General features: G+C 37.8%; 2 protein-coding genes across 3 annotated transcripts in view; one reads left to right on the forward strand and one right to left on the reverse strand.

Annotated features, from left to right (window-relative positions):
- The window catches only part of syn2b (synapsin IIb), an 81,112-nt gene that overhangs the window by 15,639 nt on the left and 39,615 nt on the right, over positions 1–25,858 (reverse strand). Inside the window, exons 2-5 of the mRNA XM_031301650.2 lie at positions 21,656–21,713; positions 19,835–19,926; positions 14,741–14,897; positions 14,310–14,399 (exon numbers count right to left, since the gene is read on the reverse strand). Coding sequence (XP_031157510.1) covers positions 14,310–14,399; positions 14,741–14,897; positions 19,835–19,926; positions 21,656–21,713 — 397 coding nt within the window. The remainder of the gene's footprint in view (positions 1–14,309; positions 14,400–14,740; positions 14,898–19,834; positions 19,927–21,655; positions 21,714–25,858) is intronic.
- LOC116051328 (metalloproteinase inhibitor 4) lies at positions 166–13,008 on the forward strand. 2 transcript variants are annotated; one of them, XM_031301654.2, is made up of 7 exons: positions 193–211; positions 464–665; positions 9,327–9,424; positions 9,922–10,036; positions 10,626–10,750; positions 11,107–11,980; positions 12,557–13,008. In XM_031301654.2, exons 2-6 carry the CDS (start codon positions 527–529, stop codon positions 11,302–11,304), a joined length of 675 nt encoding a protein of 224 aa, XP_031157514.1. In that variant the 5' UTR covers positions 193–211; positions 464–526; the 3' UTR covers positions 11,305–11,980; positions 12,557–13,008. The 2 variants fall into 2 exon arrangements, with proteins under 2 accessions (XP_031157513.1, XP_031157514.1); XM_031301653.2 differs by having other exon boundaries at positions 166–665; positions 11,107–11,985; positions 12,555–13,008.

The following is a 25,858-nucleotide window of genomic DNA, read 5'->3' on the forward strand; positions in this document are numbered from 1 at the left end:
TAGATTTCATGAATAACTGGATGAATACACCTACAGCAGCCAATGGGAGAAGAGGGAGGACATCAAAAGAGGGTACAAGAAGAGGCAAAGGATGGTGTTTTTTCCCCCCCTGCATTTGAGGAGGCTGTCCCTAAATTGTTGAGTACATAAGAGGCTCCCTGTGTGCGACCCTCTCAGCATTCAAGACCAGAGTGTGAGGATTCCAACTATTGTAAGTTTCTCTGTGTGTTGTCTACAGAGAGGGAGAGAGAGAGAGACAGACAGAGAAAGAGAGAGCAGTGGCAGCAGCAGCAGGCTTCTCTTCAACTCAAGTTTTTTGCTCAAGCTTGAATTCAGAGGTGTACTTTAAACTTTTCAATCCACAGCTGCCTTTCAGCTCAGCAGAGATCATCTTACTACTTTGACTCTTGCCTTGTGCTTCCCCCGTTGCTGCCTGATTTGCTTTTCCCGTGGAACTTAACAGGATCAGAAGAGGTTGCCAAGCTTTCATCGAGTGGTGGAGCGGTCAGAGGCAGCCAGAGTCATCATGGCTATGTCCCAGGAGCGGAGTGTGTGTCTGGGGTTTTGGGTGCTCCTTTTGCTCGGTGCAGGCATGGAGGAAGTTGTGGAGGGATGTAGCTGCCATCCAGCACACCCACAGCAGCTATTCTGCAGCGCTGAGATTGGTGAGTTAATAACTGGAGATCTATTTAGTTTTTGTCCACCCAGATAGGAGTTAAGAATATAAAAGCTGGTGCATTTAATGATAGTGGAAAAATGGGATTGTATGATTTTAATGTTGGAGGAATGCCACTCCTTCTTAACTTACTGATTGATGATTTGGCTTATTGGTCAACTTTATTTTTTTCCCTCTCAGAAAATCCAATTATCAAATCCAGAGTGAAAACCTACTGTGATAAGAACAAATCAATAGAGCTTCAGGGCCAAACTTTTCATGGTAGTTAATTGAAAGAAATGTTGATTGTGGCTTTTTTTCCCAATTATATTCATAGAAATGATCAGTTTTATGCAGAAAGATATTTAAGCACTATATATGATGGCTTTATGAAATATAAGTGTGGTGGACTGTTAGTGGACTGATTATTGATTAATATCAGTTATAACTTATAAGTGAACAATATTTAAAAGACTTACATCTACACACAGTTGATCAGTTTCTCTTATTGTCCTTTATTTTTCTTATATACTAAGGTAAATACACTACTGGCCTTTTACTGGAAAACAGGGCAGCCTGCTTTCTGTTTTTGTAGTTACATAATTGAGTCTTCTTGCTCTCAATCACATCACACATCACAAAAACAAACCCTAACAAAACAGCCAGTGTCAAGTGGCCCCAGCCTACAGTCTATCTATCTATCTATCTATCTATCTATCTATCTATCTATCTATCTATCTATCTATCTGTCTGTATAACGCCCCGCCCCCCATCATCCAGTTATTTCTTGTCTAAGCAAAACAGGCCTGCTCTGACTTTGACTTTGATTACTTGGCTACAGACTGTGGAAAGCTGGAGTATGTGCTTCTGTCAAAGGTTACTCTCCAGCAGAGGAGAAAGACAGAGAGAAAGAGAAAGTAGACGAAGGAATTGCTTTGACTGTATTTTAGTCTTGTTTTTCTAATTGGTCTGCTTCAGGTTTAGAGAGGGTCAGCTCCCTCAAAGTACTCTGCAAATGTGTCTCAAAAAAATAGTCAGTCTGAAATTGAGGCTGAGACCTGTTTTTAAAACCGCCATAATGCCAAATTAGATCTGGGTTATGAGAACACAATGAGAGTATTTGGGGCAGTGTTTTTAGGACAGAGTTTTACATATGACATGTGATAGAGGTCCTGTATGATCATGAAGTCTACGCTGAACAACCAAATAATCGGTTGGTATTCTGTTCTATTCATTCATTGGTCACATAACAACCCCAAAACTGTTTAACAAGACACAAAAGCAATGCATACTGCATGTTATTCTCACGTAAACCGTGTAGCCAACATGTAAAAACTAAAATGTTACAAAGTAATGCAGCTCATCAGCAAACGTTACATACTGAACCACTTTTTCTCTCTTTTTTTCTGTTTGAACCACTGAACCTAAACAAAATGGATTCCAATTGACCGTTAGCTAAACCCCTCCCCCAATTGTCCAATTATCACTCTGTAACCAGTTACAGTAGGTCTGTCGAGCTTTGGATTTCTCCACATTTTAAAGCTGTGTGCATGGGGATGTGGCGATAGAGCTGAAATGCAAAGAGTGTTATAAACTGTGTGTTTCTGTTCTAAAGTGAGCTGCAAACATTAGCATGTTTTGGCTAACTAACTTACTAGCATTACTTCCAAAGCCGGGCAGCATATCATGAACTAACTACATAATTTGTAGGATTACAGGTTACGTTAGAAAAAGCCTCCTTCAGGACTGAGACATCCGCTGTCTAGTAGTTCGCCCCTGTGCGAGAGTCGGTTTGGGCTGCTGCTATCAGAGTTTAGTGTAATGTTAGCCGCTCTGTCCACGTCTTGGGGAAGTAAACACGTCAGCAACCTCAGCACAGTCACTACCCAAGATAACGTTATATTACACACATAGCCCTCATCCTCAAAGGCTTTTCTCCTCTAATGTTAAAAGTTAAAAATACAGATTTAAAATATGAACAATAAAGCAAAAATCTCATAAACATCATAACTTCTGTCCAGTCCAAGTACACAAGTATCTTTTTTTCTGTAAGCTAAGCATCCAAACGGGTATGTCCGAACAAATTGACGTTAAGTTCTCCCCTATATACTGTACTTCATGTAATACTAGGGCTAACTATTTATACTTTGCAGTAAAAAAACAATGCTGCTTCAGATTAGTCTTTTAGCATGATATCATGCATGTCGCCACTAAACATATATATATATATATATATATATATATATATATATATATATATATATATATATATATATCATACATATTTGAACGAGTCAGCCGGACAAGCCATGGAGCTAATTAAAATTAGTTAGCTAGCTAGCAACAATAAAATATGCTAGTGACAGTTGTCATTTCAGTTGGAAAAATGATGGTTACTAGCTAGAATTGAGAAGCTGTTTCTGTCTCTGTGTGAAATTAAGGTTGTGTTTCTACTGTTTCATGTCTCATCAAGACATTCTAGCGGTAAGCCTGCCACCACTATCATTGTAAACTGTGTAGGTACTGAGCAGCAGCGAAAAGCTTGCAAAGCATAGCAACAGTAACTATGGGGGGTGGGACTTCACAAATGGTCAATTAACCACAGGTTCTTTTGTAATTGGATCCCATTTCATTGGAGTATGCTCGGGTCTGTGTTTAGTTAGTATGAGTCCACCTCTGAATGGATACAAGAGCCAGTGGTCCCTTTTAGGTAGGATGCAACTGGACCCATGAATATAAAATAAGGAAAATCCCTCACTTATACTTAGTGTGTCTAAGAGAACTTTTCATTTGGTGTCATCTGTTGTTACACTGTCCTGGTTGTTTTCTAAGCATAGGCTGGTGGTGGCCTTTAGTTGACCTGACAGCGCTGTCACAGTCGATGAGCCCTTTGAATAAAGCTGTACATCTGAGTAATATCCCATCTGGACAAACCTTGGACGATTCCCTGGCCGTGTTTGTGTATTTGAGATTGTGTGTATGAGTGTGACTGTGTGTGTGTTGGACAGAGGCCAAGCCATGCCAACACAGCCTACTCCATCTCTCTCTTTCTTTCCCTCTCTCTCCCCACTTCATTTCCATGTCTAAAGGCTTGGTCTAATGGTCTGCATACTAACAATATCAGTGTGAAAGCCCGCTGACAGTCCAGCTTTGTGAGCATGACAAGGGTGCCAATTCATCAGGGAGGGGGGAAGTTACTTACTACATCAGTTCTCATGGAACAAGTTTGCAATATTTCTGTTTGGTTATGTAGCTCTGAGGCAGATGCACAGCCACTTTCACTCTGCAGGCATGTATGTCCTTATTCCTGTTCATAACACAGCTGCAGCAACTGGATTGAGTCGGTAACCAAGCCTGCACAGTTCAAAGATGTCTAGGTGGGGGGTAAACATTTCAGAGAATCTGGGCCAAGAGAATCATTTTAGGAGACAGCAAACTTGGAATAAAATGAGTTTTGCTGTTCAGTTATTACTAGTAATTTCTACAATAAATGTAATTTAAAATGTACAATCACTATCCAAGAACTATTATGTCTGGAAGGTGATCCAACTAAAATCACTGACGCTGCAATGAAAAATTACTGTACTATTTTTGGTTAATTGGCTATAGCAACTTCTGTCCTCTTCCATGTTGACTGATATACGGCCAATGCTCAGACTGCCAACTATTTGATCCTTACACAGAACACAGTTATGCTGTGGTGTATTACTTACCATCAATTGGCCACATAGACTCCTTATTCTGTTCAGAAAGGAAGATTTTAATGGGACAGCTAATTTGCCAAAGCATCTACTTTCAGATATGTTTCTTCTTGCCAAAGGAAGTGCAGATTAAAGATGATAGTCATCATTGGCACAGTGTTTTTCTGTGTAGTGATCACAACAGCCATATTTAGTGGTGTAATCGTAGCTGAGGAGATGGGTGTTCGGTGTTTAATAGAAGATGTGACATTGGCCTTTAAAAACAATACTTTTTTTTCAAGATTATTTTTTGGCATTTTAGGCCTTTATTTGATAGGACAGCTAAGACATGAAGGGGGAATGACATGCAGCTAAGGGCCGCAGGTCGGTCGCAGGCCGCTGCGACGAGGACTGAGCCTCTGTACATGGGGTGCACTCTTTACCAGGTGAGCTACCCAGGCACCCCATAAAAACAATACTTGCTGCATTTTTTTGAATACCAATAACTAGTGGTGGAAGTATTTTCTTAAGTAGAGCTAGACGGATAAATCTGCTGGCCTGATATATAGGCAAGTAAGACTGTATGAAGGTTGGATTATGCGCGTACAAAATTAGTTTGTGTGAAGTGGGAGTTAATGTCAGATTGTTAGTTTTGGATAGTTACAGAAAGGTCAAACACAGCCCCCACTAAGCCGACATCGAAAAGGTGTGAGGGGAGGGTGTTTCCTAAGCTTTTTTAGTATACTGGCAGCTTTAGCCTATCATCGTAAATCGTACTGCTTTATAAAGCAGCCAATAAGTAACAAGAAATTGCAGTACAAATGCCTAAGATATGTTTCAGGCAATTTAGAAACAATGTGTCTCCATTACAGACTTTGTCCACCAGAGACAAAATGTATTTTTTCAGCTGTAAAATGTTCTGCTCAGTACATTTCTTGGTCACAATTGTTTAATTTAATTTAATTTAATCTTTATTTGTCAGGGACAGTGTGTATTAATAAACATTTCTGTAAATATGCCAGAATTATGATTTGCAGTCCCTGGCCAGATGTTACAATAGGCTTCCTTAAAAGCAATGATAGGCATCCTAACATGAGCATGACATTAAATACAAATATAAATACATGCGCACTAGATAAAATCACATTACATTCTTGTCTTGTTTACAACAACTAAAATTACATTTTTAAATCATTGATGCATAACCAATGAATACTTATGGTTCTTATGTTGAATACATGTTTATTTATTTCTTTATTTTATTTACGTTATGTGTTTATATAAAAAAAATCAATATCATCTCACATGAAATTTTGAAACTCTCAACAAACAATATTGGCATCAGCCTAAAACATCCAGTATTGGTCAGGCTCTTATTACATGTAATAGTCCTACATTCAAAATTTAGCTTGAGCCAAAGTAGGAAAGTATGGGCAGAAAGTAGAAAAAGTAAAAGTACTTATTATGTTATAAAGTATTGACACTTTGGCCTTTTAGCTGCATTTTAATATATACTTTACTCATTTGGTGTTACATTGAACTACCATACTATTACAACCTAATATACTGTACTAGTGCAATTTAATGTTTTAAACAGCAATATACCCAGTGTTGCTGGAATACAAAGTACAACATTTCAGTCTGTATAACGTAACATAAAATGGAAATACTCAAGTAAAGTACAAGCAACTCTAAATTCTACTTAAGTACAGTTCTTTATGGCTTCACCTATATAAATACCAACAAATTGAAAAAAAAACATGACGAAGATTACAAAAATGTATCCATGCCACTCCAATGTATGAACCCATTAATCAAACTGAGCTTTTATTCTTTGCATGCAGTTTTTAGGTCACAGCTGCATATGTGTAGGTGAGTTTACAGGCAGGTGTGTCAGACATTGTAAAGTGTATTGTAAGGTATTATAGAGCATCTATGCGCTTGTGCACCTCTCACAAGTTATCATTAACTTTCTGTCTGTGCATTTGAATGTCTGCCTGCATTTCTATCTTCTTGACTAAGTTTTTTTTTCCTCAACCAATTTCACAGAACACACAGAGCTCGGTGGTGTAGTTATGTGATGAGGCGAGAAGCACAAACAAAGTTTGCAGAGCTGTGTGAGAGGGTGAAGATAAGGAGGGGTGCTGGGTCACACTTTCTCTTTCTCTCTCATACTGTAGCTTTTCTCTTTCCTTTACGGCTACACCAAGGTTACTTTCTCCACTTGGTCCTATCTGTTTCTTCCCTTCTCTATTTCCATCTCACTCTGGTGCATCTAGGACTGTTTTCTCTATTTTAGAGAGAACAACGTGGAAGACAAGGAACAACAGTTATATAGCAGAGTTAATGGGTTTTAACGATTTGTATTGCTCACCAGAATTATAACATAATCAACAGTATAATCAAGCATCTAAGATAAGCCCTGCCCCCTTACTGTTGCTATGCCTGTTAAGCACATCTCACACAGCATATAGTGCAGTTTACAATGATAATGGAGGCAGATTCAAAATTCTTGGTAATTTTTGAAACAATTGGTTCATAATTTCTTACAGTGGTAGACAAAAGTAGGTTTATATTTCCTAGCTGGCGGGATTTGATTTTGTTAACTGAAATTATGACTGTCGCTCGCAGATTTTATTAGCAGTAGCTAGTTAATTAATTAATTAATTAGTTAAACAAATGTTAGCTTTACGAGTTGGTTGAAAATGCTGTCTCTGGCTGACGTTTTAATGTTCCCAAATGAGTCCTTTTAAAAGAAGAACCCTGTAAATGTATCTTAAATATGCACTTGAAGGCTATACTGACATTGTGCTAAAAGACTGAAGCTAAAGCTACATGTATGAGTCAACATCCTCATCAGTTATATGATTCTAGTAGAAAACATAGAAATACTAATGACAGTGTTGTTCTTGTATTTCAGTGTAAATCAAGTTAGACCTAGTTTTACAAGTATGATTAGGAAAATGTAAGATCAGACTGGTTCAGTCTAAGACACTGTTTAGCTGCTTAGCTTACATAGAATGAGCAAGACATAATAGATTTTATGCTTTAATGTTCATATTTATAAACAGAATGTTTTAATTTTAACATCATAAGAGAAAAGCTGTTTAGGTTGAGGACTAAAGCCCAATTTATGGTTCTGCGTTGAATCTACGCTGTAGGTACGTACGTAGGTATGCGTAGATATGGACCCTACGCCGTAGCCTGATGTGCACCTGCCTAAAAATGTAACTACACATTGCGGCGACTTGGGCCACAACAACTGTGATTGGTCCACCTGCTTTCCGACCGTGGTCAGAAAGCACAGGGGAGACACTTTGTTTCTTCTACTCCACCGCCGGAGTCGGTGTTGGTTTCAAAGCTAAATACCGTCACTGTCTCTACCACACACTCCCCACACACACACATACCAGCTCTGCTATTCTCTTAAAGAGAGCTTGATCGACACACACACACCAGCGCACAAGTATATATCTTCGCAATGGCATAGGCCACTTACATAGACTACGGCGTAGGCTCTGTGTAGAGCCTACGTACAACCATAAATATGCCTTAACCAATGTGTTTGCAGAACTAAACACTATCTCAGATAACAAGTTAGCCTAGAGCTGTTACATTGTAAACTTCCCCAAATCCAAAAAGCAAAACAAAGCTGCTAACATTATCCTCAAGCTTTTAAGTGTAACCTCTAACCCCACAAAACAATGTAGTAGCCTATGAGATTCCATTCTCTTGAACAAAATGCTAGGTTACTACTGTAATAAAAAAATAAGCTAGTTAGCCGGACATGCTAACGTTTGCAGCTTATATGTTAGAGGAGTCATCCACACATATTTAATACACTGTTTGATCCATTCATTAGACTTTTGCTATTGTATTTTGGGTTTAACTACAGCCTTACTACAGTTTTAAGTACATGATGATTTCTAAAGTACTCTACTCAATACTACTGCATTGTTCTACTGCGTTTTTTCTGTTAATGTTAGTTCATCGTTAATGCAGCTGTCTGCCAAGTCACTGTGTTGAGACTTATTGATAACCATAGAAAAAGCTATAATAGTAAACTTAATTATGTTTGATTGATTGAGCCACAGCAGTGTTATTAGTTTAAAGGAAATGTTTGACAGTGAATTTAACTTGGCACTCAACATAATGACTCATGCAGATGTCTAAAAGTGCAGATTTTATGAGTTTGATGGAAAGAAAAAAAGTGGTTCTGTAGCAATGAAGTCTGTAATAACACTGTTTGATTTGGCACAAGTACATGGTGTGGTCTGTGTAAGTAAAACAAGCATCATTAATAATAATATTAATATTGTTTTTAAATGAGAGGTTGTACAATTAGAAGACTTCACTGCTACCTTCCTGTTACTGTAAGAAACATACACCAATTATCGCTTCTTGCTACTTTACCCTTCTACTTGACTACAGTATGGGATAAAATAATGTGAAGTCACTTCTGTGCCAGACATGGTTTGGCTTGTGTGTGTGTGTGTGTGTGTGTGTGTGTGTGTGTGTGTGTGTGCGTGTAGAGTCAGTTAATGGGAGTGTGCAAGCAGAAAGCTACTTGTTATTCCATATGGGTTTTGATTTCCCTCCCAGAGGAGAGGAGGGACACATCCTGTATCACTACTGAGAGGGACTGCTACACTGTCTGTGTGGGGAGAAAGACCAGTGACAAGTAAAAAGATAGAAAAGGAGGGAGGAGGAGAAAAGGAAGAAAAAAAACACATCAATCAATCTATCTATCTATCTACAGTATCTATCTTTCTATCTATCTATCTATCTATCTATCTATCTATCTATCTATCTATCTATCTATCTATCTATCTATCTATCTACAGTATCTATCGATCTATCTACTATAATGTTTTCCATTGTCTCTGGCATGTAAATCAGATTCTTATCTCATCTCCTGCATTTATTTGGCATTTCAATTATGCATAATCCTCCTTCCTTTCTTTTTTTCTTCTTCTTTCTTTTCCTGACAGTGATAAGGGCAAAGATCTCTGGAGAGAAAATTGTGTCGCCTAGCAACAGCTCCTCACCTTACATGAAGATGATCCAATATGAAATCAAAATGATCAAGGTGAGATCTATGGACAGCAGTAATAGCTGCTGCGGGGGGAGACATATACCATGTTTACAATTTTTTGCTGCTGTGTGTAGCTTTATAATTGATACAGTATTGGCTGAATGTAGTCTGTCAGGAAAAGTAAACACATTCTGATCAGTCTATTGTTAACAACATTCAAACACAGAAACAGTCTAGTTCAAATGGTCCAAATGTCTGCAAAAGTTTGTCTCCACTTGACCTTGCGGTGTTAATAATCAATACTGAGCAGTCGTGTCTGCTAAATATCCAAAATGTATATATACTTTTTTAATTTACAGCCAGTTTTATTTATAAATTTAGGAGTTGACTTCACACCTGTTTGATGACTGAGACCCAGTATGTTATATTTTGGAGACTCCTGATTCCTGCTTACTTGCTGCCACATCCAGTATATAGTGTACTTAATTCATATTAGGCCAGGCTTATACAGTTCCTTCTCCACTCTCTCCCCCCTGTATGTTTGTGTCCAGATGTTTAAAGGTTTTGACAAGGCCAAGGACATCCAGTATGTGTACACTCCAGTCTTCTCCTCACTGTGTGGAGTCAAACTAGACTCCAACAATAAAGCAGGGTATTTGCTCTCAGGTACAGTATGCAATGGTCAGATTTTTTTTATAATGCACTTTTGTAGGAAAAAGCAAGAGAAAGTTCGACATTTTGGAAAATATATGAAGATCCATATGACTTTTATGTCTGTATGGTAAAGATAAGGCTATAGCCAGCAGCCGGTTAGCTTAGCTTAGCATAAAGACTGATACAGGTAACAAAATCCACGAAACCAGCCCCTCTAAAGCTAACACCTTACACTGTATCTCATCACTATATCCATACAAAAACCAAGAACCAGGCTAGCCCCACCCCCCTCCCCCTTTCAAGTTTTTTGCTAAGCTAAGCTAACCATACTATTATGAGAGTGGTATTCATCGTCTCATGTAACTCTTGGCAAGAAAGCAAATATGTGTATTTCTGAAAATGTCTTTTAACAAGCAGATGTGTTGTAAACATTGTAAAATATTGGCCATTTTATGGCAGTCAACCTGAATTCTATTAGATGTGAACTAATGTTTGCTGTTAAATAATAATCCCTAAAGCTGTAAAATACAGCAACATAACTTAATTTGCTAAATACAAGATGAAATTTAGTAAGTGGTGGTGTTGTAATGTCACTAAACAGGAAGTATGTGGAGTGATGGGAGAATTTCTATTGGCCAATGCGACCTAGTTGAGTCCTGGGACAACTTATCACTGTCACAGAAGAAGAATCTCAACTACAAATACCAGATGGGCTGTGAATGCAGAGTGAGTAAGGACAGTGTGTTCTCCATTCATGCATATTTATCTTTGTCCCACTTATCTATCTGTCTTAGAGATGCCTCAAGAAACAAAGCAACAGATAAAGTAAAAAAAGGTTACGTTTCTCATCTCTCACTCTTGCTCAAACCTGCTTTCCATTTTAGTAGAAAAGACCTTCAAGTGTGTGGTTTTTTTTCAGTCAACGCAGGTTCGTAGCATCATGTGTCTATAGAGACAGTTTCCATCCAACCTTTACCCCAACAAACCTCTTATTCATAACACAGGGGAGGCCAACTTCAGGGACAAATAATGTGATGAATGAGTAAGTAAACAGGATGACTCAAAAACTCTTCTATCCACAGATCAACACCTGTTACACAGTCCCGTGTGCGTCTACAGGAGAAAACGAGTGCTTGTGGACTGACTGGCTGCTGGATAACAGCCTAAATGGGGAGCAGGCTCGGCAGTATGCCTGTATCCGCCGCTCTGACACAACCTGTAGCTGGTACCGGGGTGGACCCCCACCTGAGAAAGACTTCCTGGACATGGCTGACCCTTGACCTGTAATTCTGACATTCATTTTACTACATTTCACTACTGCAAAGTCCTGAGAAACATATCCTGCTTTCGCTTATGTAGCTCAAATTTGGCACGCAAGTAGCAACTGATTTAATCGAACAATTGGCTGATTTTCAAGGGAGTCCCATTACTGAGCTTCTGTTTGCAGAGTTCAGGTGGTTGCTAAAGCAATGCTAGGAATATCATTGCAAACTGCAGGGGTTTTCAACCTTCTTCTGACTCAGACTTTTCTCCCTCTCACACATTCCACTTCACTTGCTGTTTTCCACAGAATAGGAATAGCAGCACACCATCCACTGCAAATTCACCCCAGAGTGAATCTTTTCTTTATTTCTGATGGCCTTTTTGAAATGCATAACCTTGACAAATACTGAAGACCTCATATTTTTGTTAATGCATAACTTACAAAAGGTTATGTCGTCATTTAGATTACACATTTACTGAAAGTAGAAAAAAGCTGCCAACGTCTGCCACAATCCTGCATTGCAAAGTTTACTTTACACACTGTAAACAATTATTCTATGCACAAAATTTTTGCAGGTAGACCGCAGCACTGCCACATTTTCCCCACACATTATGGTGGTGTTGAATTCTTACCTTTGCATATTATAACTGAATAACTGTCCCATGCAAATGAAAATACACTGTATATATACAGTCATGTGAAGAAATTAGGACACCCATGCTAAAGTTGACTAAAAAGAGGAATAAAATAATCATCTTTTGGAAATTGATCTTAATGCCTTAATTCTCATGGTTTTATTTCAGTTAGCCTAATAGCTGGTTTGATTTGCATTGAGAGATGATTTTATGGAAAGTACCCCATGCCAATCTCCAGGTATGGTGAAGGGTATGTGATGATGTGGGGTTATTTTAATTCCAAAGGCCAAGGGAACTTTATCAGGATGCATAGTATCTGCCTGCCTCTATGGGAATTTAACATAGGGGTGTACTTACTTATTCCCCCTGTATTCTAAGGAAGAACATTTATTTATTTATGATACATTATTCATTCACAAAGACAATTGGTGTCCTTAAAGACTGGATTTTTCCTCATTTTTCTAATTAAGGCATTAAGATCAATTTGCAAAAGATGATTTTTTTATTCCTCTTTTTAGTCAAATTTAGCATGGGTGTCCTAATTTTTTCACATGACTGTATATATATATATATATATATATATATATATATATAGAGAGAGAGAGAGAGAGAGAGAGAGAGAGAGAGAGAGAGAGAGCAAAGCAACACCAGACATTGCCCCAATTAATTATATTTTGACAAAATCTGACATCAATTATATATGACCATAATTCTTGCACATCTAAATCATCACAGTTTATGCTCTCAAATTGCTGAGAATGTAAGTATTTTACCTGGGTGAGAATTAACATTTTAAAGGCTAACCAGATCTTTGTCTTATAGCATAGAAGTTGTTATCTTGTGGTTGTGTGTGTTTAGTTTCCTTGGTTGTACTATTTCCTGTGCCAAAAATCTAACCCAGCGCTTTAACAACAGCACTGCCACCTGTAGAAGCCAAGCCACCTCCCCTTAGAGGAAATGATGTAACAGGACAAGGTTCAATTCACTGTTTTCAACTCCTTAAAAACAGGAATTGGATTCTCCTCAATGTTCAAGTTCAAGAAAAGATAGTAAACACTTTGACACAAGACGTTAACCAACAAAAACAGAAATAATATGATATTTGTATATGAGCTATTATTAGTGATTTAATTGTTGTTTTATAGGCATTATTTAATATAATGACACAACATTTATTAAAAGATCTGAATTGACCCCTGTCTTGTTACTGGATTACTTCACTAAAGTCATACCGATAAAAATGCATTATCACTTAATATCTCTATGCATGAGCCACTATTCAAAGATCATATTATGGTCACAATTCAAGTTGCACAATGAAGTAATTTGGCTGACATGTTTCAAACATACTATTTTTGAAATATTTTAATAATAAAATATAGACTTTCATGACATGATATAATAATGCGTACAAACTGTATGGCTTAAGTGAAGCAATATCAAACAATTTCATGTTTGTTTTATACTGAAAGAATTGTTTGGGTTTGTATTTATGTCTCTGTTTCTGTCTATATATAGTTTTCTATTTCCATGTACCAAAAAAGATTGTATATAAAATGTCTCAATGGAATAGCGTGACACAGATTTTTTTTTTCCTCTTCAGTAACCAAAATGTCAGAAAATAAGACTCTTACTTTGATGAAAGCTCAGGTGTGAGAGAATATCTCTAACAAGCCAGAGTAGTAATAAAAAAGCACTCTGGTGCCTCCAGAGTGAAGTATATATTTCTTATACTTCACCTCTATAATATACCTGGTGAATATAGTAAGTAAATGCATAAAGAAAATAAGCAAGTTCACCTTTATCATGTGTACTATACAGTAAAATACTACATTTTATATTTGTCTTATTTTGTAATCTTTCGGTAACCTCAAAAAATAATAATACTTAACTAAAGCATTTGAGACATCAAAACATAAAAGTACCACATAGTAATCACAATGAATTGAACTTAGGGAACTGGGGCTTCAGCAGTAGCTAAATAGCAAGTGTAAAGAATTCTCAGAAAAGTATCATGACTTGTGCTTCTTCTAATGTGTATTCTCAGCTTTGTGGTAAACACTTGTATATACTGAACGTGAAAGTGTTTATGCTAAGAATATGGTAAATTGCATTTTGGCAAGTAATTCAAAATAAAATATGATTAATTTTTTTTACCGGTGATATCCTAAAGTCTACAGTAATTGGCCGACAAGATTATCTCCTGCTTTTAGAGAACGTCTCACCGCCCTGAGACAAAGAGTTAAACTACTATAAACATGGTAATATAAATATCTAAATCTCAAGATCATTAATAGAATCATTTTGTCATTCGTTGAGAAGCTGTGGTTTTGGAGGTGTGAGTTTGCTGAAGGGTTACTGACAGTATACAAAGTGTAAATCTTACCATGTCTTTGTAGTTGGGGTAAAAAGTCTGATCAATAAGAGGGATCCTCTCTGAACCCAGCCTCTTCTGATTATTGATCAGCTGAGAAAACTGGCGGGGAGGAGGACAATGAAAAGAGAGAAAAACAGCAAGAGAGAGTCAACTGCATTGTGAAGACAGGTAAGTGTAATGTATTACAACAGTAATACAGTACAGAACAGTGACATTATTCATATCATGTAATAATCATTGTCATAGCGCTTTTTAAACTGCACATGAAGCCACAAAAAGTCACGACAAGAAACTCCTCCAAATTATCTTCATTCAAAATGAAATTTACAGAAACAGCTGCAAGCTCCATTAAAACATCTTTCCACATCTATGTTATTCACAATGTAGTGAATAACATACTATGTAGGTTGTTGCAGGTGTAAATTGCTGAAATTACTTACAGCCCAAGGTTTTTCGCAGAGGTTGTAGATAGAGTCCAGAGAGTTGACAGAGGGGACGCCTGCATACTGCAGACCGATGATTAAGTTCTTAAAATCCTCATTCTGGGCCATGCTGAAGGCGTGCTGGCGCACCAAAACAAAGTCAGGCCTGAAAGACCTGGTGTGAAAGCAAAGATATAAATAAATAAATAAAAATACATTTACATTTCTAGTTTTCTTGTACCTCACTTACATGAGTATTTCCCCACACAACCTGTGTTGTTACAAAAATCCAAATAATTGATTTTGTGACTTTGTGAATGCGGCCTGAGTCACTTTATAGTGTCAGGCAAAAGGGCCAAAGCCTGGTTATTTGATAAAAAGAGACATTTATGGTTTCAGATGTCACTGACCTGCATTTTTGCGTTGAAGAATGAGAAGGGACAACAAACAAAGATCATGGTACAGAGGAAAAACCCACAAAGCCACAAGTGAAAGGTAGTACATTTGTCTTTTCCACTGAACATGCTGTGGCAGTGAGAGAATAAGTCTGTCTGCACACATAAATGACTAAAACTGGACTAAGAAAGAAAGACAAGGAAATGGCCATATCTCTCCTCTTAAAATAGATCATCATCTGTGAAGGATCCTTACTAAGCTCTCTGTTTTGGATTGCTAAATCAAAGAAAAGAGAATCTTATTTTTCTGGAACACAAAAACACAGGTACATTTAATTGGAAATAAAGCTTGGGTAAATTATGTTATATTTATCTTCACATTATCTATAATTAAAATGACACAACTATTTAAATCATAGGGCTTTATAATATAGAATTTTACAAGGATCAATTCACAGTGGCAAATCTATCTGTGACATCAACAGTGTCATTTATAAAGGAAGTTTAACAAACAAGTGTAACCTGCATGTTTGAAACTGTTTCTCTGACCTGCTCTGTCAGCATGTCACTATTTCACCTCCTTTTGTCACATGGTTTGTTCTAAAATGTGATATTACATTTACCATCTAAAAATAGTTTAAAGAAACACTCCTCAATAGTGGTCAAAGCTTTGTTCGTTGTTTTACAGTGCACCCCTCCTGCACCAGTGTCCTCTTCTGCAACCACACAGTTTAGAAACAAAACGGGTTTTGCTTCAGTTGGATCCTCACCTTGGATTATGTCCGATATTTCTCAAATTAAATTTATCTTTGCATTTTAAACATGAGAGTGGGGGATCTGGGGTACATTAACAAAATTAAACATTGAATCTTGAGCAAAATGAGTGATGACCCTTTCTGTTTTAATACATCACTTAGTAAGACAGTAAGCAGACAACTGGGAGAGGCTGTCGTGATAATTAACTCAACACAAATTCTCTAGTGAACAGACGCTGCTCATATACTTGTATATAAAAGTAGTTTTCCGGAAGGATGTTAAAATGTGTCTTTAAATAACTGGTTTCCAGTCCAAAGCATGACCACAATTGGTCCATAATCTTAACTGCGTGTTTATTTTTCTAACCATGACGACGCTCAACTAACCTTAACAAATTATAATTTTAACCCAAACCACAATGTCTCCCTATAACCTTTAACAAACTACTTTTTTTTTTTTTTAACAGAGCAGGATCTTTCATCATGTCGCTTTTGTGCCTAAACCTAAACAAATCTTAACCATAGCATTGTCACATCATAAAATGGATTTATTTTTCAAAACTGATTTGTAACGGTTTTGGAGACAAAATGACGTGACTTATGTGTCGTTCTACAGAGCACACACAAACAATGTACGGTATGTTGTCACAATTATCTCTATTGTTATTGATGATTCTGTCCCCAGTATTACTTGGTATAAGATAGAAACCAGATTTGGTGGTAATGCCCAACCCTAGCTGGAGGTAGAACTGGGTGGGGAGGAAATAGTGTGAACCTCCCACACATTTTTCCCTCCTGGTGAAATAAAGCTGCTGGTGACGTGTGTGTCACAGCGGTGTCTGTCTGCAGCTCTACCCAGGCCAAAGGTAGAGTTAACAGTGATGAGGTCTGGACTGCAGTGCACAAGGAATCTGGCAACCAAAACTTGAGCGAAAATGGATGATAGATCTACACAGTGAACAGAAAACAAATGCTAAGTGGCAAACAATAATGGGTTCCAAGTGTGGGGTTTTATGATCTATTACCATTGTGTAGGATTGTTATGATTTTTTAAATGTTATACAGAACTTTAAAAGGTCCCATATTGTAAAAACTGAGGTTTCCATGCAGTTCAGTGTGCTATATGAATATGGTGAAAGTATCAAAATGCCCCATTCACAGAGAAATGCACACCCATATTCAGAAATTATAAACGAGCCGTCAGGACTTCCGTACGGTTGTGATGTCACAACTATACTATATACAGTATAAATATATAAATATAGTATATAGGTAATAAGTGGCACTACAGTGCCATCACAGTTATTCCCCAGCTGCAAAGACTGTACAGAGACACAGCATACTGTAGGGATCTTTAAAATCCCATAGAAAAACACTTAAAACATAGCTCTAGAGCTCACAGAAGCAACTAGTGACCAGCAGGTAAAGGGCAAAAAACTATATCAGTGCAGTTCAGATCAGTAAAAGGTTGATGCTGATAGGGCATGACTTCTGTTATTTTTCCTTTTATCTCTGAATGTGTGTGTGTGAGAGAGAGGGAATGTGAGAAAAGCCAGAGAGACGGGGGGGGGGGGATACAAAGAAAAAATACACAGTAAAAGAGATGTAGAGAGGAGTTAGAGAAAAGAGACACAGAGAGAGAAAACGTTGGCACAGTGAGACCACCACCAGCTCTTTATGCAGCAAGAATACTAATCAGACTCCAAGAACCTGAAAAAGACCCTGGTGGAGAGGACACGGCAATTAATGTGACTGCAATCTCTTCATTGCTGACAGTTAGCTGTAAAGATCAACATGGCCATGACTATCAATTTAATACTGAATCAGTGTTGCCTCAAGGCCACAGTAATCTGAACTAGCTTTAACTTTGCATCTTAAACTAAATGCCCTGAACCAAATAAGAAATGAAACTAAGAGTCTACAGCCATGCTAGTGGCTTTGTGAGGCTGTACTTAGACAATGCAGCACTTTAAGCTAAATGCTAATATGAAGAAAACAAAAATAACAATGCTAACATGTTGAGAAATAGGTTTTGTGTTAACTATGTTCACCATCTAGTTAAGTGTGTTAGCATGCTAACATTTGCTAATTAGCACTAAACAGAAAGAACAACTGAGGCTGATGTCAATCGTTTTGCAAGTATTTGGTCATAAACCAAGGTATTAGACAAATTGAAAATTTGACCTGATGAGAAGTCAGGGGATCATCACAGAATTGAGTTTACCATCATGTATTGTCAAAGCCAACACAGACAATTCCTCTGTTCCATATACCTCCATCATTCACAGTTTTTCACCGGGTGACATGTTCCTACATTACAATGAAAGTGGGCACTGTACTTTGTTTTGAGTCAATCCCACATAGGCTACACGTCCTGCCAAGACTATAAATTGTGTGTTGCTGTGTGCTGAAGTATGATAGTTAATGCACTCTAATCCTTAAACACAAAATCTGCTAACTGTACAGACTCCAACTGCAACCTTTATACTTTTAAATTTAATCTTATTTATACAATAGTTCTCATAAATCGTAGGGTCATGGTAGATTGTTTCATCTTTTTTTAATGTTTTACTCAATATATTGTATGTTCTTTCAATTGTAGTCAGTCAAAATTAAAGAGCTAAAGCCATAAAAGAAGAATAGAGAGAAGAGGAGCTGAAGATTGCATAGTGACATGTTCAGAGTCTGGAAAACATCTTCTTCGGGGTGAGGGCTACTTAGCAAAACACAGAGCAGTTAGCAAATCACTGCTTTGACTTGAAATCGATGGACACTGGTAATTACAGTGACAAATGTAGATAGTTAAAAACATCCAAGTCTAAATTCAGACAGGCAGACAACAAGACAGACAATTATGTTGCAAACACATTCATTTTCTCCACAGCAAGTCCATGTTTGGGTGAGACTGAGGCCATGATGGGGGTCTACGAGGATCTCAGATGATGCATGTTGTAAAAAATAATGCTTCTGTGGACATGATACTGCCAGGACAGGTGAACGTGAATCAATCTGTCTCAGGCAATGGCCACTGTTTGTGTGTGTGAGCATGTACGGACCAACCCTTCATAAAGCATAATTACAGTGCAGAGATGCTGATAATCAGACTGAGGCTGTCGTCTTCATTTCCTGTTGGTTTTGTTGGTTGGTGAGCAGTGGGAGTTACAGTCTTGCTTAATCACTGGCAGTCTACAGCTGGGGCACTGGTGTCTGTGTCAGTGTGGTTTGTGGTGTGTGAGTGGGTCTGTGTGATTGTCTGGGTTACAGGACGTTCACATGTTTGTACTGTGCCAATCTGTGGGTAGAGACTGTGGTCATACGCCTCTGACTTTTTCCACTGATCGAGCTTACAGTAAACAAGCGTATCTATGATGTCTAAGAGCATTCTGAGGATTTCTGTCTGATCTTGCAGATCATCTTTAATTGATGCATAAACATGATACAGCAACACTGTGCTGGGCTTTGAAAATGTATGGAAGTTTGTTTGGTCTTATTCTTTTTTTGTGAGAACCAATTGTCTTCCAAAGCAGGGATATTTTCATGACGTTATTTTAGGGCTAGGTTTTGGATTTAGGGTGAGATTAATGGTTGAGGTCAGGTTTGTATTTCTGGGTTGTATTGGGCATTGTAGGTAATTTAAATTAAGATGTAAGAGTAGAATAATTAATTGAATACATAATCAAAGGCCTTAAAAATTGATGTGTGCCATCTTTGTGAGGACCAAAGCAGGTTTAGTGTCACGGCATGAGGTCCATCTGGTAGGTTAGGCGGTGAGGTATCTTTTAGTTGTATTTAGGAATTAATCTTACTGTCAAAGTCAGGATAATAGTTAGGGTTAAATGAAGGTATAAGATTAGGATTTGATGTTTGAGAAGAAAGATTCAACTCCAGAATTAACAAAGTTTGATCTTTCCAGAATCACAGAAGAACCAATGTGTGAGTGTGTATCTGCATGTAGCACTGACCTGACCACTTTGGTCCCGCTCCTGATGACCTGCATGTCCACGATACAGGTTCCATTTGAATGTGAGATGAGGTTGACCTCTGAGAACTCAGCCTACGAGGACACAAGACAGTTTCATTAGCTGCACACAAGACCTTGATATACAGAAATGATGAAATACACATGAATCCTATTAAATTGTAAATGTTGTATAATCATACAATTCGATTTTGTAAATGGTTCGTAGTGGTTTAAAAACTGTAGAATCCCATATATAAAAAGCAGAATATCAGATGATTATATTCTCAATAGTTAAGGTCGTTGTGCAAGAAAAATGTTAATATTTCAACTCTATTCCATAATTGTATGATGATTGAAATACTGGATTACTTTTGCTTAACAAACTTCAGAAGCAGAGAAAGGAGAGGAAAAGGAACACTAACATTGTGCACAGCTGTTATACACTATATTTGCATTCTTTCAATGTACTTTGTATTTATTGGGATATGAACACATCTATATTATTGCATACATAAACCATATAGTTATTCTAGTAAAATAATGCATGTGTGATTGTCTTTAGTGGGTTGCAAACATAGTGAGAATTTCTCTGTGACTCATAGCTGCCGACTCCTGTCACCTCTTGTATCTATTTTTGTTTCTGTGGTGAGGCTTGAGGTTGTAATTTCCCTGTCAACATCTATTAGGTGTGAAATGTTTGGTGTGAAACCCCAGAGAATATTTATTTGAGATGCTAAGTAGCCAATGTATTGCAATATCAAAATGGTTTGCTGGTTAAACCAATATATAAAAACCAAAATGTCACATACTGTTAATATATAATATCTGACGACTTAAGTATGTACAGTAAATACACATGATATCAAGATGCTGGTGTAATTTTACATATGAAGTACTGGTGGTTTTAAAAGCGTGGTTATGCTATATATTTATACACAGGTAAACATAAACAGCACAAAAGTAGGTTTTGCAGAGGATGACAAGTGCAAAATGTTAACAGAATGACTCTTCAGTTTCTACGAGGCAGACAGAGTTGCATACAGATTCCTGACCAAGATTAAATTTTTGTAACCTTCGTGTTCAATACAAGACTACACTAAGACTCCAAAGCCATGGGGGCGGCTCTCAGGTTCTTTGAGCTAAATGCTAGTATTAGCGTGCTAATATGCTCACAGTGACAATGCTAGCACGTCGATGTGTAGCAGGTAATATTTACCAGGTGCTGTTAGTAGGTCTATCAAGTCTGTACTAACTTTTGTGCCAACCAATCTTGTGGATGTTGAGATACTTCACTGAATGAGTTAAAACTTAAAAAATAAACAGTGAGGAGTTAAACAAAGTCTGTTGGATTGAGCCTGTGGGTCCGTACAAAATTATATGGGAATCCATCCAATAGCTTTTCAGATGTTTTAGTCTGAATCAAAATGGTGGACCCACTTGTTGCACACACAGGCTGAGACACTTTGCTAAATCTGTGTGACCTCCTACCTTTGCAACCACCACACAGCAAGGTTGCATGCTATTCACTCTTTTCTGGAGTGACACCTTTTACTTTTGTCCATCCATCCATCCATCTTCGTCCACTCATCCGGTATCGGGTCGCGTATCGGTTACTTTTGTGTGTTTTTAAAATTAAATTACCAGCTGTATAAAGCAATAGACAAGTAGAAGCATCTGAGAGAGTCTTTTGTTGAAAATGGGGCGCCAGTATCTTGGCTTGTCACCTGAAACCTTTGCATTTCCATATGAATATTGTGTCAGTTCACTTTCATCTCTGTTCTGGATTCTGCAGCATCACAGGTCTATAAAATTGATATGATACCTGCTCCACTTTGATGTCGTAGTCTCCAAGGACCTTCTTTCCCCGAAATACTTTGGCCCTGGAAGAGTAGACAAAAGAAGATATTTAGTTTTCCATTTGTAAACTATCAGTTGTCTGTACTGCCCTCTACTGGACATCACACTCCCTGTTGAACAAATGAGAGAGAAAATGGACGCCTGCTTGTGCACTTTTAATGGCCAAACTTTCTCAGCTGTTTATTCTAATGAACTTTTTTAACTGCTTAACAAATATGCAGCAGATCAGTGTGGCCATGCCAAAACTGCAATTAGTGTCATATCAATAGCTGCTAACATTAAATTCAGATTAGAATTCTGCTGCAATATTAAATGCTGTCTTGCCATTTGAATGATGGATGTATCCAATAACAGTGTGGTCTGATGTTGACTTCTTAATATCTTGGCTGCTACTTGATCAAGAGTGATGTAGAAATGTATTACAAGTAAACACACACACACACACACACACACACACACACACACACACACACACACACACACACACAGGCAGGCAGGCAGATGGAGCGCAGACAGACAAAGACAGACCGACAGGGAGAATGAGTCAAGCAGAGAGGCACAGGCTGCCAACCAACAACCAAAATGTTCATGACGTCTTACACAACATTGTAAATGGATTGCAGATGGTTTGCACTGCGTCCATCACCATCCCATACACTGACACAAAATAAAGCAAAAACAAAGAGCATGAACTGAAAAGGTTGAAGCCATGGCTGATAATAAAAACAGGGATACATTTACAGTGTCTAACCCTCAAGACATCTTTTTTTCCTTTCCTTGTCATCATGTTTTTGTTCATGTTTGTGAGGGGGCGATCTCTAGCTCACAAGGTAGAGTGTGCGCCACATGTAGGCTGAGTCCTTGGCAGCGACCCGGGTTTGATTCCGACCTGCGGGTCTTTGCTGTGTGTCGTGTTCCCCCTCTCTCTACCCCCTTTCCTGTCTATCCGGTCAGATAGACAGGAAATAAAAATAAAAAGCCCCAAAAATAATCTTAAAAAATAAGTTTAATAGTTTGTGAGATGTAATGACTTATTCAACAGGTCCCTGAACCCCCCTTGAATCCTCCAATAAAATAATGCATCCCTACAAACAGTATGCAAGCTTATGTACAACAATATGATGATAAATCAAACTGTATGTGCCCCCATGTTTTCTCTTTGTGGCATCAATTAAATATGTATGTAAGATTCCATCCATATCTCCTCACGAGACCTTGTGTAGTGCAGCACGGAGGCATCTGTCTCGTTAGTCTGGTTCATTAGGATAAGGCCATCTGTGAGAGAAACATTCTGAGTGTATGATGCAATTACATCCACCAATCAATAGCTACACCAGCAAAATTGGTGAGCTTAGAATTACAGCAATATATCTTTTTCAGTCCTGCTCGAAGTTGTAATTCTGTTAGTGTTTGTGTGTGTGTGTGTGTGTGTGTGTGTGTGTGTGTGTGTTTTCAGCATGGGCAGCAACTTGAACACACATTAATGTTGCTAAAACGATGACGCCCAAACATTATTTTCCAAAATAAGCAGCACACAACAAAAACACATAATCTCTCTAACAATGAACTGAAAAATGCAATTAGTACCAGTCAGAAGCCGCAGTGCACAATGCAAAACAATACACAAAGACATGGGATGTCAGGCCAACACGGTAATGGACAATTATTGTGAGGCTGCTGATGTAGCTCCCTTATTGATTCCATCAAGCAGCATAATGTAGCTGCCGCATTGCAAAACACACCAATATGACTCCTTCTAACAGAGCTGTACGTGAATTCTGAGATGTCTTTTATAGAACGGACCTATTTGTCACAAAAACAAAAAAGGCCACCTTTATATTTAATTTTGTGTGTGTGTGTGTGTGTGTGTGTGTGTGTGTGTGTGTGTGTGTGTGTGTGTGTGTGAAGAACAAGCTGAGAAAACACATCAGATTACTGCAGCTTTAACAAATCCTGTAGCATGAAACCCAATGGTCTATTACTCTGCTAATCAGTACTTCCACCATCCTGCTCGGCATTCAAACTATTTAGGACAAAACAATCTTGTTTGTTCCGTAGGATCCATTTCAGATTGTAGAAGAAAAATGTATAAACTTGGAAAACAGTTTACACCAAAAGCATATTATGAATAGATAAAGTAGCACTTTGGCTACAAGCTCTGCCAACACAAATTTACCCTAAGGCTGAACTTTCACCCCACACAGTGGTGAGGATGTGGCAATTAACCAGTTTTCTCTCAGTTTCATCCATTTATCCGATTTGTTTTGTGGTGTTTAATGATCATTACAGCCTCACCGGGCAGCTAAAATGGCTATAGTTTTTAGTTTAGCCTATTAGGCCAAATGACTGCTCACTTTATGAAGTTATAAGCAATATATCATCTCTGACAGGGCATCCCTCAGTTTCCTGTATTCAATTTCTAGTACCCATGAGTGTCTTGTAATAACACTTCCAAAAACTTCAAGGAATGCAAGTCAGCAATGTATTCTTCACTTGGGACAGTTTCGGCGAAAGAAAGAGACTCACTATCTTCAACACATGACTATAATTGGATTTTTGAACTTTTGCAAAGGCAAAACAACTACTTTAATAAGGGGAGAGTTGATACATCCACAGAGAAACACACCCACATGTTTTGTTATAGTATGCCTGTGTTACATGAGGTACAACACTTGAAGTTTGTTATATAAAGCATCAGAAATGAAAGAGTACACACCACTGAAAAAGTGTTTTGAGGATGAGAAATCCTAACTGGTATACTGCCCTACAAAACAAAAAGGCAGTAACTGCATTTTTGGTCAAAAATGAGTTATTATAATTTTCATGACATTCAAGGCATCCTTTGTTATGTGACAAAACATCTTATCTCAAATGTGTGTCGTTTTGGAGAAAAATGGTAGTCGTTTGTACAGTAACTGCAAAAAGCCCTAGTGAAACAAAGCAAGAATACGGTAACTGCAAAATAGGGGTAAAATATCAAATTAAATATGAGGATTGATATGTACAAAGAATAAGCTAATATAAAGTAACAAAAACAGCCACATGTCCAATAATCTACCTACAACTACTTAGCTGGATGACAGGATAACATGATAACAGCTTAGCAATGTGAGACTTTAAGCAGCCGTTTCAGCACCAGAACAGCTTCCGGGTGGAAAATATTGACCTAAAATGGTCAAATTAGTGTTGGTTTTGGTATATCCATGTTCAGGAAAACAAATGGTTCCAATTATTTCAAATACAGTGTATCTAACACACCCAGAGCCCAAGTTGTGGCAAAATAGTTTTTGAAGAATCTATAGTTACTGCCTTTTTCCTTGGTATGGTGCTACGTTTTTGGTAAGTAATACAAAGCAAGAATACAGTAACTGCAAAATAGGGATAAAATATCAAATTAAATATGAGGATTGATATGTACAAAGAATAAGCTAATATAAAGTAACAAAAACAGCCACATGTCCAATAATCTACCTACAACTACTTAGCTGGATGACAGGATAATTTTAGTTGCGTAGTTACTGCCTTTTTGCTTTGTAGGGCAGTATAGATATATAGCAATAATAGAATGATAAGTGCAAATTAAAAGAAAACCAGAAAACCATACAAAATAAGTAGCATGTGGTACTATGTGGCTAAAGTGAACCTATGTCATTTGAACAGGCTGGTGTGGCGGTACTGGACTAGAATTTGACCCGTGGGCACCATATTTCTATGTCATTCTGTAAACCTTGATGTTTTGCCTGTAAAAGCTGCATCATGACATGACATCATATGGATGTTGAGGCCAAATTAGATGGACAAGTCACTAAGAAATAACTCTGATGCAGGTTTGTGGAGCTAACCATGCTGCCACAGAAAAACAACACAACTAAAGGCTCTGTGCTGGACTAAATTCAACAGCTGAGCTCTGTTGACTCTGTTTCTTTTCAGAGTCATTTGATGCAATCCCATTTTCATTATTGATCTGTGGAGTCTGAGAGTCTGAGGCTGCCACACGGTCTTGCAGAAATGAAGCCAGTCAATGCACGGTTATGACCGAAAAAAAGAGACAGAGAGAAAAACATGTCAAAGACAGAGACAAATATCAAAGAAGGAATAAGTGGAGTAAGTATTAAAAATTATGGAGATAGTAAGTACATTAAACAATACAATAAGTACATTAAACATA

This window comes from Sander lucioperca, chromosome 6 (genome assembly GCF_008315115.2).
Source record: "Sander lucioperca isolate FBNREF2018 chromosome 6, SLUC_FBN_1.2, whole genome shotgun sequence".
In the NCBI taxonomy this organism is placed as follows: domain Eukaryota; kingdom Metazoa; phylum Chordata; class Actinopteri; order Perciformes; family Percidae; genus Sander; species Sander lucioperca.